Here is a 14,704-nt window from a genome sequence, read left to right as displayed (position 1 = left end):
CCAATGGCCAATTGACACGAAGAAGAAGAGAGGACAAAAATAAGGGGAGGGGGGGGGGGGGAGGAGAACAATATCTGTGTCTGGGTTGAAGATGGGCCGACGGTGGAAGGCGATGGGTTGGGGAACCAACCACCGAATGAACCAGAACGATGTGAAGAGGTCGCATTTGTGGAGGGACCAGAGGGTTCAACTTGTCATGTTCGTAGGAAAATTCAAGCTTCCTAGTCTTGTAAGCCTAGTCTTTTGCCTCGTGCCAAACTAGATGGGCTCCATTTACATTGTCATCACCCGTAGAAAGTCTAACCACCAAGAAAGATTGGAAAGGAAGACACCACACGACTAACCATAGTGTGTGTATACACTATGGTTCGTTGGATGTTCCTATTAAATAAGATCATCCATGTAAATTAAAATTCTCATTAAAAGAAATTAAATGAACTGAAAAAAAAATCAAGAAAAAGAAACTATTATTTAAGTTAAACTACGTACAAAACAGAGGCTTCAAGAAAAGAAAACAGGGGTTTGTACGGAAAGGGGGGGGGGGTAGGTGGATTCGCATCAGGAGGAGAGAAGGGAAGAGGCGCGCTTGCAGCGGAGCCTCTCGCTGCCAGCGGCGATCCGCGACCGGACTCGCTCGAACTTGGCAGCGGGGCAGGGGATGGTGATGCCACCGGGGTGGTGGAACCCGAACTCCTCCTCTGCCTCCCGCAGTAGCTCGCCGAACAGAGGGTGGTTGAAGTAGATGACCGGCACCATGTACCTCCGCGGCGGCCCGCCCTCCTTCTCTCCTCCCACGTACACCGCCAGGTGTCCTTTCGGCGGCGGCGTCCACCCCCGCCGGCCCTCCCCCTCCATTTCTATTAGCGGCGCTCCCGCACTCAATTTCCGGTCGTCGGCGGAGGTTCGGGCACCGATCCTGCAGTGCGGTCCTCGGCAGAAGCGGCCGGCTAGGTGGCGGCCCCAGTCGAAGATCTTCGTCGTCATCGTCGAAGTCTTCGAAAGGTTGGATTTTGAGGGGGTGTCGAGGTGGAGGTAGCGTTTGGGGCGGCGGCGGCGGACGACCCATCGCCAGACTCCCACTAGTCGCCGCCCCAACTTGAATCCTCTAAACCTCTTCATAACTAAAAGTACAGTACCAGTTAGGAAGAGGGGTCAAATAGCGGGAAGAGGAGCATCAAACAAACAAGGAGACGGTGGCTCGGATGAGAAACAACGCAGCCAAACTCTTTCTGCTGTTGGTACACAGAGAAAGATGGGAGTAGTGAAGCTAAGAGGAGGTAGAAGAGAGAAGATGAGTCGAGAGTGGAAAGGCGAAGAGGAGGCTGGGGGTAGTGAAGCAGAGCATTAAGTAGAGGAGGGATGAGTCGGGTGGCTCTTCCGTTGGCGGAGAGTCGTGCCAACTGCAGTCGATGTTATTATGTTAAATATAGGGCTCGTCGGTATTAACAACCGCTTACACTTTCAACGGACATGATTACACTTAACCTTGGTTATGATATCATATGTGACATGAGGAAAATAAGACATTACACCATCTAAATCTCTAATTCTCATCCTATTTCTGTTGTTTTTTTTATCTTAGTATGTTGATCGACCGATTAGGGTTCAAAGATTCGACTGATGACTCGATCGATCAGGAAATATTCGATACTAACAAGGTATACTTTTCCATTGTAGAAAATTAAAATGAGGGGAAAAAAAGATTGACTAAAAAGGCTTGACAAGGTCTTATATGGACTAAAAACGCGGAATTATTTGTTTCTGGATCTGTCCCTAAATCCTGTCCATTTCGAGTGGAAATTTATGGTGGTGGATGGGGGCGGAGAAGAGCCTAAAACCTCATATGTAGCAGGTAATGCCTCCCCCATTAACGATCAACAGATTGTGAGTGGCTCCTTTAAAGTACCGTATCTTCTACTTTAAATAAAATAAAGCACATCTAATGATCGCCACGGCGACATCGACCGGCCATTCGTGCTGTGGCTGTGATTCGCCTGTCTTCATCAGGACAGGGTTCAGCTAAAAAAGAAAAACAATAAATACTCTTCTGGCCAATAGAAGGTCTCGTTTCCCTGAACATTATCTCGATCGAGACAGGCGAGTCACACACTGGCATTGCTCAGGCATCATGAGGAGAGAGTCCCTTCAGAAGCATGCAATTAAATCTACACTAGCATCCCTCATCACCTAAATCTGCATGTAATTTGAGATCTGAATGAAGTTTACTTTTTTTTATTTCAGACATGCTTCATCCGAATTCAGCAGAAATTTAAACCAAAACTCATCAATCTATTATATCCCTTTGTCATCCATTGATTTGTTATTTGTAATTGGATTGACTTGACCAAGAGATGGTTACTCAAAGCTACACAATTCCCTATGGATTGGTTGTTACTATTTAGATGATCTTGGTCAAAGTAATCTGATTAAGTTTAAAATAGTTTTGTTTGACAGGTAGAACATCTTAATCCTTACTTAAAGATTATGCCAAGTAGTTTCTGCCTATTATTATAATGAGAAAAGTAATGATAAATAGTGACAACTGGCTAGTGACTAGTATATCATTCCTATGCACAGAATCATGGTTTAAAGCTTAAGCGTCAAAAGCAAGGGAAGAAGACTTACCAATGCCGTGCAATGCCGTACGGGGACAGAGAATGAGACGATACACCACCATAGACTTTTGTGCCGCTGCAACCCGCATAAGAACGGCCGCTTCGCGTCCCCACTTGAGTCGAGATTCCGATATTGTCCACCACATCCAGGAGACGAACAGGGCTGCACAGGGCATGTCTCTCTTTTAAGTAAAAGGCACACGATTATTTGGACGAACAAATGACAAAGATGTAAGAGCACAAATCTCTTCAACAAAAAAAAAAAAAAAAATCCAGACAAACGAAAATTGGCAATGGGGGATTTGTTTTAGCAGGCAGCCACAGTTTCAAGCTCCTAGTGTGAACCACGAGGACGACAATTTCATCAAAGAAATAGCACGAAAAAGACATCTTATCCCATCGACGTACCGTGCAGTGCCGTACATGGAAACTGATGAGAGTAAAATAAAGCAAAAGAAGTCTCTGGCGACCCACTTGCAGTGCCCTAAATCCTAAACCCACTTGCAAACAAAGCATAGCCAGCGGTAGATCAACAAAAATGGGTGAAGTTTCTGCTGATTGACTGCAACATATGATGCAGGGTGGGTCATTCATATTTGGTCACAACTTGTCATCAAGACGAGAGTAGGTGAAGGGCCCTGATGAACATGTCAAGTTGGCTTTGTCTAACAATAGGAATAGGTCTCAGTGGCTTCTGATTCAGCACATATGATGATGTTTATGATTTCAGATGCAACTGAGACAAGAATGCGGAAAAGAGTGAAGAAACTTTTAAGATACTAATCGCATTGTTCGATGAAGGTGAGGAAAGCATATGTTGATAATGTTTAGAATCAACCCAAGATAAAGAGAAGAAAGGGCAAGTAAAAAACAAGAGCTTAATTAAGCCAATCAAAATAAGCCATGGATTCACTTATTAATCCTCTTTACATCAAGTGGTTGTTGCAAGATTAATTTTGGCTCTCGATCAAACTCATAAGACAAACATAGATGCTGGCACTCATCAAATTTTCTTGTCTAATCCTAAATCAAACTTGATAAGTATGTCAGCCGACGTCATTGTGGTTGATTGGATGGAAGGAAGTGGAAATGAGACGTCAACATGACAAAGCATGACATAAAATGCATGAAGAAAAACATGAGACAACGGAGAATGAGAAAATTAACATCACTAATATGAGTGTGCTCTAAATATTTAATTACGTACTTCTGCGAAAAATCTATAGAAGATATAAGTGCAGCTCATACAGATGCAAGAAAACTATTAAAATACAGATCTCTATCATTTCATCTAAGAGCTAAGCCCACATGGATGTGATATGATCTAAGTCATGTTTTTAACAACAGAAACAATCTGTAGCTATTAGGTCTACATTACTAATGCATATATGAACTGTGATGTGCACACACACACTCCTGTCAGGATTGCTGACAGATGCGTATGTGCACATAGATGGCGACATGAGCTATGAAGGGACCTTGCCACAAGACACGAGGCATCAACATTCATAAGAAAAGCAAGTTTTAAAGGTCTTGAAACCCATAAGAAGTGCAGCACTTTGGACATATAGGATGACATACCTACAGTTCTTTTGCACCGGTCTCAATGATAAACCAGTACATTTGATGCTTACGCAAACATTAGTTCCAACTTAAATGCCAACATTCACAAAGGGGACATACAAGACCCACCTGCCATGTCCTGATACAGGTGGAAGACACATTCCTTTTAAAGCTGTTGATTCCTTTAAGTTGACAAAAAAAAGGTGACAGATTTATATCTATGCCACTAAATGAAGGCCGGAGAAAGCATATGTGTTTGTTTAGAACTTGTGCATGGTGATCCTGCAGTCAACTGCTACTTTATCTCAAAATTAGAAAGGCTGAAGCACATGGGCCTTTCTTTGAACCATTTGATGGAATTTGATGTTTCTTAATCATACTCGTACAAGTTTATATAAAGCAATCACAATATAAATCATGAGACTAATCACAAAAATTGAATTGTGAATGAGTATAGTTGATGCAGACAGCTCAAACATCCACAAAGGATGATCTAGACAAAAAAAGAAAAGACAAAAGAAACACCTTAAGCTATATATGAATGACTTAATGAGCAAAAATGGCAACTGAGAGAGCAGTATTCTGTAGGTACATATATTACTCCAAGTACTATTCTGTAATGTACATGTACTACTGGTAATCAGATACTACAGCAATTCTATAGCAGCTATAACACAAAGTAGAGGGAAAAACATCCTCACCAGACAAAAATGAAGTTTTCTGAATGCGACCACGGAAGTCGGCTTCAGTGTGCTTTGATAAGTTTCTCCTTTTAAACTCGCTTTCCATGTCAGATCACCATTCATCTTCTGTTGAACTCCACATGAAACCCACTCCATAACGTAGATGATGATTAACATTGATAGGATAATCCACTTTCCCTATTTATCGACCAAATAATAACCTATTAAACCCCAGAAGTAAAGTCTTCTTGGTTGGTGATAACATGCAGCACATGATCTAGAAATTGTCCAAGTGCATGGTTAACCTCAAATGTTGCATTAAGTTCCAGTATAACTGTCATTTGCGTGAACTACATACTTCTTTAAAGTCCACACTTGCTTATGGTCATTGTGTTCAATTACCACTTCTATACCATTCAGATATGAAATTTCAGCATAGAGGCTCAGTTATCTCAAATTGTAAGAACATTTTAAAAAAGGATAAAAATTAAATGCAAATTACTAATCACTGAAAAACTAACTCTTGTGTATCTTCCGAGAAATGAAAGTAATAACTAAATCAACTAATTTTCCAGCTGCTTCTATATCATATTTCTTGAGTAAGTTTTGTAACTCTATGACCCTGGTTTTCTTATAAGATGATTTTAGAAGAAAAAGAGGTAGTTTGACAGAATGATCATTTTGCAACTTAATTCATCAAAAACTAAAGCAACTATAATGATACATAATCTGGCAATGCAACGATTAATTCTGGGAACATGTTCGGGATAACAAATACTAGTGGTCCCTAACAGAAGAACTTTTCATGAGTTAAATCCTGGGTGGTTTATTTTTTTTAAAAAAGGCCATATTCCGTATGAACAGGATCATCCAATTTAGCACCTATATAACTTCACATGTGTAAGTTGACGGGCATGAATTCTGTATGCGGTCAAATAATGTGTAAACAAACTATAGGAAAAGGATGAGAAGATTACTGAAGAAAGGAAAACGAAGATGTGGTTCTTGCCCATTAGAGGCTAAACCATCCTTAAGCATCATATCAGGAAGCTCTAAAGCAAATAGTACCAACTGATCATTCTGCTGTAAAAAAGGCACCACAGTGGTCTCCAAATTGGTCCCAATCGTTCAATTCCATGAATCTCCTGCTGAATCAACATAGCCAATTTCAGCAAAGTCATATGTCAGGATACCGTAGGCAAAGGCATCAAGCTCAGAAGAGGTATTTCCTTTCATTGTTTGATCATTCAGAGCCAACTCCAACTTTCCTTCCCTAGAATACCCAAAATTAGGCAGAATCACATGATCCAATAGAAGACCATAAGGCTCCATAACTCTGCAACATGTTTGGCCTCGATGATCCGACCTCCTTTCCATATACTAATATTAACCTTCGTGGAGTGGGGCCAATCTTGTGCTTACCACTATATCAAACAGGTAATATGCCTGATCCAAGTATCCCTTCAACATTAAACCAACCATCAGTAGATTACAACATGATAAATATGGTAAATTACCAACCCCATCCATTAGAAAGAAGAAGAGATCCAGAGCCTCCGATAACATCACTTCGGAAAAGTGTACAAGCAGCATAGAGCTGCATGTTCCATTTAATGGCCAGATCGAAGTTTTATCATCTGGTCCAGAACGTGTTGGGCCTCAACCAACATTCCGATCCTGCAAAAACGACTCTGCAAACGCGTTCGACCTCAATAATGGGTCCTCCCTTGGACAATACCAATACACGAATGAAGTGCTGTGCTAACCATTATAACAAACAGGTCATATGCCTGATCCTAGTGCCCATTCGAGATCAAACGAGCCATCAATAGATTACAACCAGGTAAAGAGTTAAAAATACCTGCTAAAGCCAATAGAAAGAAGAGATCCAGACCCTCCGAGAACACGCAGCATCGAGCTGTATGTCCCATTTGACGGCAAAGATCGAAGTCATATCATCTGGTCCAGGATGCACTGGGCTTTAACCAACATCCCGAGCCTACGAGAGCACTCCATCATCGCAACGAGCACAGAGGGATCGTCGGGGAGTGCACTTCTGGCAGTTTGTGCGAATCAAGCGGGAGCGCACATCGCCAGTTCTTGACGCTTATCCACATAAGCGATGAAGAAGAACGAATCACTACACCTACATGACTTCTATGCACCATCAATTACCGTTTGCACATAACAAACTCTTCACAGATTTATGCAACAAGTGTAGACGGTTGCATACAGAATAATCATATAAAAATATTGTTATTAATGCATTAAACTACTTTGGAGAATTTTTGAACGTTTTTGAACTATATTATCGCGTTGGTCCAATTCATACATACATACATACATACATACATACAAATATATATATATATATGTATATATATATATGTATACATATATATATATATATATGTACATATATATATATATGTATATATATATATATATATGTATATGTATATATATATATATATATATGACAGATCCCGTCCTCTTCTGCAACCCTACTCGACGGACATCGGCCATTGGGGCGCTCGGAGATGCACAAGTTCAGAGGCCTCGCGTCGTGCCGGCGGTCCCTCCCCGATATCCGCTGCGCCCTTTCATCCTTCTCGACGACGACGCGCCCGTTGTCCGCCCATGATGACCAACCACAGAACGAGGTGAGGCCACCACCATTCCTCGTTCCTTCTCATCTCACTATTCTTTTCTCATCTTTTCTTGCTCTCCGCTGGACTTAGGTGCTTGTAGAGGGCAAGGCGAGCGCCCGCGCCGCGATTCTTAACCGGCCCTCTGCTCTTAATGCTCTCACGACCAATATGGTATGCTTTCTTGATGTAGTTGCGGTGTTCGAACTTTTGCTTGACCAAGAGTGAACTCAGGTATTGTGGTCTTCTATAGGCAGTTCGGTTGAAGAAGTTTTATGAAACTTGGGAGGATAATCCTGATATTGGGTTTGTCATGATGAAGGTAAGCTCTTGCTTATTTTGGGAACCATTACAGTTATCGTGAAATATGAAGCTTAAATGTGGTCTTGATCTTCTGAAGGGCAGTGGCAGAGCATTTTGTGCTGGTGGGGATGTTGTTGCCCTTCATCGGTTGCTTAATGAAGGTACACTCTTTGTTAGATTATGTAAGAACGTTCATGATATGCCCTATAAGCATTTAGTTTACTACTTTACTTTGCATGCTGGATGGTTGGCATTGTGGCATGTTATCAAAGTGAAAACAAAATGAAAGAAAGAATAGACCATTTGTACGAATGCCAAAATGATGCACCTGATGGGAAGGTCTCGATCTTCTTATCTTTAATTGTGAGTCTGTAACGTTATCAGGATAAGCAATTCGGTCTTCTTATGAAGAGGTCTCCGTCGAATAGTATTTTGGTTCTGTACTTCACTTTGGAAAGCTTAAGTTGAATGTTGCTCCAAGATAAGCTCTGAATTTTTTTTATCTATTATTTAAATATTGGTGTATCATTTGTTGAAGAATATTAATACTGAATAGTCTGTTATAAGTGCTTTTGGGTTCCTTGGGCTTCTCATGAGGAAATCAAGGTCATAAAAGATCATATTAAAGGCAGAATTTATTACCTTCAAACATAGAGAGATACGCTAGAAGAATATAGTGGGAGGATAAGATTTACTTTCCCTACTTCGTGTAGGAGAAAGGAAAAGAGATGGAAAGACAAGCATGCTACCTTCTCTACAACCTTGTGAGATATCACAAGTGATACTTCAGTCAAACATTTGCTGATCGATTATGATTCTGTCGGGACAGATCATAAAATTATAATTAATCAATCGGCCTCTTATGTGGAGCATAAGGCTAGAGAAGTTTGTGTTACAATAAGAGAAGTATTCTTTCTAATGCCTTAGGTTCTTGTGGTGAGCACATGTATGTATTAGTTCTGAAGAGAAACAATCAGTTGAAATCAAAACCTGACTAGCTTGACTTATTTCTTTATGATACTGATTATGGCATCATGTGGATGTTCAGTTCCTTCTAATTGTTTCCACAATAAGTCAAATTTGCTTCATGGTTCTGATTTTTTTTAAGACAAGGAAACATGGGTAAGAGCCTCAGACCACATTTGTTGTTTTGTAACTTGTATTTTAAATTGATGTCACTAGAATGTTTATGACCTTTTAGTTTTCTCATGCAGGGAAAATGGAAGATTGCAAGGACTTCTTCAGGAACTTATACACATTCATCTATGTTTTAGGCACATATTTGAAGCCACATGTGAGTATAACCTTTATAAAGTTTACACTCTTTGTAATATGCTGATTCAATATAGCTTTAACAAAATTGTCTTTGTCTTGTTCTACTTATTGTATGCTTGATGCATAGAGTAGTAATCATACCATTTCCCATACATTTTTTGTGCTGAAGAATGAAAACTTGGCTGTTCTTCAGTTCTTTCGAAATCTTGAAGAAGAAAATTGGACCAATTTGTGAAATTGGTATTTCATTTATCCCAGCGGAAGGTTGGACTCATTGTTGGAAGAACTTGGCGCTGACCTAAGAGGGAGAAGATTAGAATTATCTTAGGAATATTGGTGATGTAGAGAACATCATAAAATTCCTAAGCCAAGAGTAAAGAAATTCAAATAATGGCCATTTCATTTACTCCAGTGATTCCAGATGTTGTCCAAGTAGTAAATCTGTTGCATGCTTACCAATTCTCCTTAGAAAACTTATTTTTATTGCTTTTGCTAGTATATTAAAGCAATCTTAGGTCTTCTGGATCCTGAAGAAGGTTTTGCAGATTCTTTAAGATATAGTTGGTTTCTTGTCTTGCATAATTTCAAGAGTTTCACCATTTGAAAATCTTTTTTTCTAATCTTTTTTCATGATAACATTACTCCTGTAAATGTGCTGGTATTTTAAGTGTTCATATCATTCTCTTGTGACAGTTTGTTTTTTTCCGATCCCCTCTATACTTCATAGTGCTTTTATTGTACTTTTCCAAATCAAATCCTTTCGCTCTCAGCAGCTCTGCAAATGACTTGTACTTGAATCATCCCATGCAGGTGGCAATTTTGGATGGTGTTACCATGGGGGGCGGAGCAGGAGTCTCAGTTCCAGGGACATTTCGTATTGCAACTGATAAGACTGTATGAGTTCCATATCCATGATATGAAATTCACAACTTATTATTTTGTATTATAGGTTATTGTAGCTGTTTATTTTAGTAAGTTAGTTGTTAAGGTTTGTGATGTTATTTTAGTTTATAGAAATTGCGAACTTTTGGTTTTAGATTAAGCAAGGATTTTTATAATATTGCATGGCCTTTTGCCATGCATTTACACCGAAAAGTTCATTTGTATACATGCTTATATTTTGCTTTTAATTGTGGAATGTGCTAATTGAAATTTAGTTCCTTTATCATTGTTCAAATTCATATGGTGTTCTTATCTTTTAGTCACATTTTGCACATTGATTACAGTACTATTTAAGAAAAAGCTAAGCAGATAAAAAATTTTAATTTTAGTGACTTTATAAAATTTGTTTTCTCTTGTTTGTCAATTGTACTCTGTCTTTAGCTTGTTACATATAAAGATGTATAAGAGCATTTCTGAAATTGGATCTTAAACTGATTACGAGCACCTCATTTTTATTTCCTTCTCATTGGTCTTTCTTTTTTTATTAGATTTACAACGAAAACAAAAATCCATAATGTCTCAACTATTTAAAGTCTGCTAAATGAATCTTTTGCCACCATTGAGTTATGTTTTTTTTATTAGCTTTAATGAACACAAACGTACCAATATATATGTTTCTTGAAGTTAGTTTCAATGGGTTGTGGGCATGATCATTTTTACGCTTACCGAAAATATAATATATATTTGACAATTCGTATTATACAGATGAAAAGAATTTATACATACTTGTCCTTGTAACATCATTTCTGGTTGAGTCTACTTGTTAACTTACGCATTTCTGAAATGTTTTCAACTTTTCTGAACAATTTCAGATCTTTGCAACACCAGAAGTTCATATAGGTTTCCATCCTGATGCTGGTGCTTCCTTCTATTTATCACGTCTAACTGGTTATATAGGTACAACTTTTTTACAAAGTTGCACTTGTGGTGCATGACCAACTTTTAATTTGTCTTAATTTGCTCAATGTGGAAATATTTAGTACTTGACAGTTGACACAATTTATTGTTTGCTGTTCATATCCTTTGCTGCTAGTAGTTCTATGTGCAAATGTCTTGTTTGTAGAAGAGTTTAGTTTCAACTTTCAAGCTACTAAGCTCATAAGCATGAGTTTCTAGGTTCACATGGGTTTTTTCTTATGTAACAGAAGAATCTTGATGAATTTTATTGGGTTTGAATGACAAAAGTATGCATTTTTAGTATTGTTTATGTTTGTTTTTCACTCCATTACATTCTTTTGTCTCTATTTTGGCTAATTATCTTCACATGGGTTTTTTTCACATTCTTTTGTTATTTGTTATCATTGTATAGCTGATTCTAGTTATCTGATATGATTTTATTTAGCAGCTATGTTGACAAACTCTTTTCACACAGTTCTTGTTATGATCTTTCTATAGGGGAATACTTGGCCCTAACTGGCGAGAGGCTCAATGGTGTAGATATGCTTGCAGTTGGCCTTGCTACACATTTTTCACTGAGAGCAGTTGTTCCTTTACTCAATTTTCAAAAGTTATGTACTCATTCCCTTTGGTTTTCTTACAATATATTTTCTTTTTTGTTTGTAGAGGCTTGATTGGATTGATGAACGACTTGCTAAGTTGATCACAGATGATCCTTCAGTCATTGATTCTACACTAGCACAATATGGCGATCTTGTCTATCCAGATAAGACTAGCATCGTCCACAGGTGTTCTCATGCTTGAAATTCTTCACAAGTCCTTTTAATATGTAGATAAATAATACTCTGTTAATGATGCTCTGTGATTATGTAGATTAATAGTTGCTAATCATAAGTTTCTTTCATAAACACATAATCTGGGAGTACATGATACATTTCATAGCTGCAATGATGTAGTTGTGAGTGATTCACAACGTACATACATAAAATAAAGATATTTATAATATATGGACCTTTACATTTTTCCTTGAGTAGGCTTTATTTGTAATTTCTAGTTTTTCTATATTAGTCATTCTTATTTATACAAAATAATGAACATAAATAGTTACTCTGATCATCCATACTCAGTCCATTTGCAAATTATCTGTATCTACAATATTAAAGCTAATATCACTGTACCTTATTTGAACTTGTTTTTCTTTGTTTCCCTTGTTCAGGCTGGAGGTGATAGATAAATGCTTTGGCCATGAAACAGTTGAGGAAATTTTGGATGCTTTGGTAAGCTTCCCCTTTTTCCAATGATCTGTGCAAATTTTTATCTGATCAATTTGTACATGTGGTGGGCATCCTGCTTATGTTAGCATGATCCAGTTTATATATGAAAACTGATGGGGGATAACATGATCTTAGGTCTTAAGTACAACTTTGTTAAACTGATATGACATGTAATTCACCATTCACCTTTTAGGAGAATGCAATCTCGTCCCTGCCCTGTTCTGATATTTTTAAAGTTTCAAACTGTAATCTTATAATTCCTTCAAGGCATTGCTAAATTCCTGTATCTATTAGGATATTTTAATCAACGTAACTTTTACATGAAGTGGAACTATCTTAATATTTTCTAGATCATTTTATACATTTAGAGGAGATATAAAACCTTACTTAAAGTTGCAATTTGAAGCAACTTGTCATGTAGACCTGCTACATCCATGAACTGAATTTCATGTTAACCTTATTTATTTGAACAGACAATAGTGAATGATTCTGTTCCATTAATTTTGTTGAGCATGGAAGTTTCTTTTCTTGGGTGTTTACAGAACAGTCAATTAGTACAACTATCTATTTCTTATCTGACTCAACGATAGTGTAGCAGACAAATTATTCTTATGCTATTAAACATTCGGACAGTTCGACCATGCTGTACATAATCACTTTCACGGATCTAGTACATTTAGACTATTCTCATAAAGGTGAAACATTATCAAGCAACTCAGACTGTCGATTGGGCTGAACTTTGTGGAGATCAAATGTGACAGCCTTCTTGTTGTTCGCATCAGAGGAATAATATTTGCACTTTTTTAATCTTCTCATGCCATATTTCCTGTTTAATGTTCTTTATCATACACAGGAAGTTGAGGTAGCTAGATCAAATCAAGATTGGTGTGCTTCTGCTTTGAAAAAATTAAAAGAAGCTTCTCCATTGAGTTTAAAGGTTTCCCTGCGATCTGTAAGTTGCTAGAACCTCACTGAATGCTGCTTCCTCTGTAATTAATTATTTACCAATGCTTCCTCTGACAACTTGATAGATACGCGAAGGTAGATTTCAAACTCTCGATGAATGCCTTGTTCGGGAGTATCGAATGTCACTTCACGGGATCTCAAAGCCGGTTTCTCATGACTTCTGCGAGGTACTGGAATCATTGATCTGCTAGAAGGATAAGTTTGTTCCTAGGGTTTCCTAACCTACCTCTGTTTTGTACAGGGTGTTCGAGCACGGCTAGTTGAGAAGGATTTGGCTCCTAAGGTACTTCCAGTGATGCTTCAGATGGTTCAAATTTTCATTTGTTGTTTTCTGAAGAGTTTCCATCTATGAATAATGCAGTGGGATCCTCCAACATTAGAGAAAGTATCCAAAGACATGGTTGATTATTACTTCTCACCACTTGGTGAATTCGAGCCCGAACTAAAGCTACCCACACACCTGCGCGAAGCTTTTATTTGATTCAGGATCGTCTTAAGCCTGCAGGATGCCGGTCAGCAGCTCATAGCATATGTAATCTCATGTTAAATGTGGGTGAAAAATTGTTGTATCATCTCCATAGTGGGTGGCATCACATTCTAAAACTGCAGCCTTGCCTTCTTTTTTCGTATGAGTTTAACTTTACGACTAGGCATTTGAGAACAAGAATGTGGGTTGAGAGATGGAAATATCTGATCAAAACTTGGTTGGTATTCTTCCAAAGTATTAACAGATATAAATTTGAGGGAGTGAAATCAACCAAAGGCAGATTTAGTGTACTCAGGTTGTGATATGAAAACCAGTGCTAAACTATGTTTTGCCTCAATAATGGTCTCTTTTTCTCTTATTTGCTGCCGAGAATTATAACAACAATGAGATTGATGCTGAACTGGTCAGAAAACATGATGAAAACTGCAGTGTAATGATTTCTCAAGGGCAAAGGACTGTTGTGTTTTAGATTTTGGACTGGAGACATGATTATACTGATTTAAATGCTTCTTGTTGTGGACAAACTGCAACAGTGGATATATCTAGCCATATCTTTTATGGTGTTGTTATCTGTTATGTGATGAAGGATACCCAAACACGGCATTGTCTTTTATGGTGTTATCTGTTATGTGAGGGAAGGATACACAAAACACAGCATTGTTGAGGAAACAGGCAGAGTACAAGTGATAGAGGAAATCCAATTCAAATATTGCATTCATGTTGAAGACGATAAGCACCAGCTCACATCAGATGGGAGTTTACATCAAATCTACAGGGAATATTTTGGCCACTCAAGTACCCTCACCTGCATATGAAAAGACTGAGCAGTCTAGGTATTAAATGGGTCATCAGTTGTTGCAGCAGTGAAGGGTTTGGGTGCTTGATAGCAAACAAGTGGGTTGGTGTGGCCAAATGCTTACCCAATAAATACCATAAATATAAATGAACTGGTAATTATTTATGGGTTCCAAGGACTAGAAATAAAGAGAAGGAAGAATAGCTCAGGGGTGGTGGTGGTGGTGGTTGTTCATTGGATGAATCCAATGGAGAT

The 14,704-nt window shown here is 38.4% G+C and overlaps 2 protein-coding genes across 2 annotated transcripts; one reads left to right on the top strand and one right to left on the bottom strand.

Moving 5' to 3' along the window:
- Positions 1-450: 450 nt before the first annotated feature.
- On the bottom strand, positions 451-1,262 carry LOC135611100 (auxin-responsive protein SAUR36-like). Its single transcript, XM_065106416.1, has one exon. The coding sequence runs from the start codon at positions 1,117-1,119 to the stop codon at positions 559-561; it is 561 nt and encodes a 186-aa protein (XP_064962488.1). The 5' UTR covers positions 1,120-1,262; the 3' UTR covers positions 451-558.
- A 6,091-nt stretch (positions 1,263-7,353) lies between these two features.
- Positions 7,354-13,993, top strand: LOC103982613 (small ribosomal subunit protein mS47). Its single transcript, XM_009399595.3, has 14 exons — positions 7,354-7,524; positions 7,603-7,683; positions 7,763-7,831; positions 7,910-7,973; positions 9,027-9,106; positions 9,898-9,981; positions 10,842-10,926; positions 11,425-11,510; positions 11,593-11,714; positions 12,143-12,203; positions 13,054-13,152; positions 13,232-13,333; positions 13,408-13,449; positions 13,528-13,993. Exons 1-14 carry the CDS (start codon positions 7,402-7,404, stop codon positions 13,645-13,647), a joined length of 1,218 nt encoding a protein of 405 aa, XP_009397870.2. The 5' UTR covers positions 7,354-7,401; the 3' UTR covers positions 13,648-13,993.
- The last annotated feature ends 711 nt before the right edge of the window (positions 13,994-14,704 follow it).

The sequence above is a fragment of the Musa acuminata genome, chromosome BXJ2-4, assembly GCF_036884655.1.
Source record: "Musa acuminata AAA Group cultivar baxijiao chromosome BXJ2-4, Cavendish_Baxijiao_AAA, whole genome shotgun sequence".
In the NCBI taxonomy this organism is placed as follows: Eukaryota; Viridiplantae; Streptophyta; class Magnoliopsida; order Zingiberales; family Musaceae; genus Musa; species Musa acuminata.
This window is presented reverse-complemented; position numbering and strand designations above follow the sequence as displayed.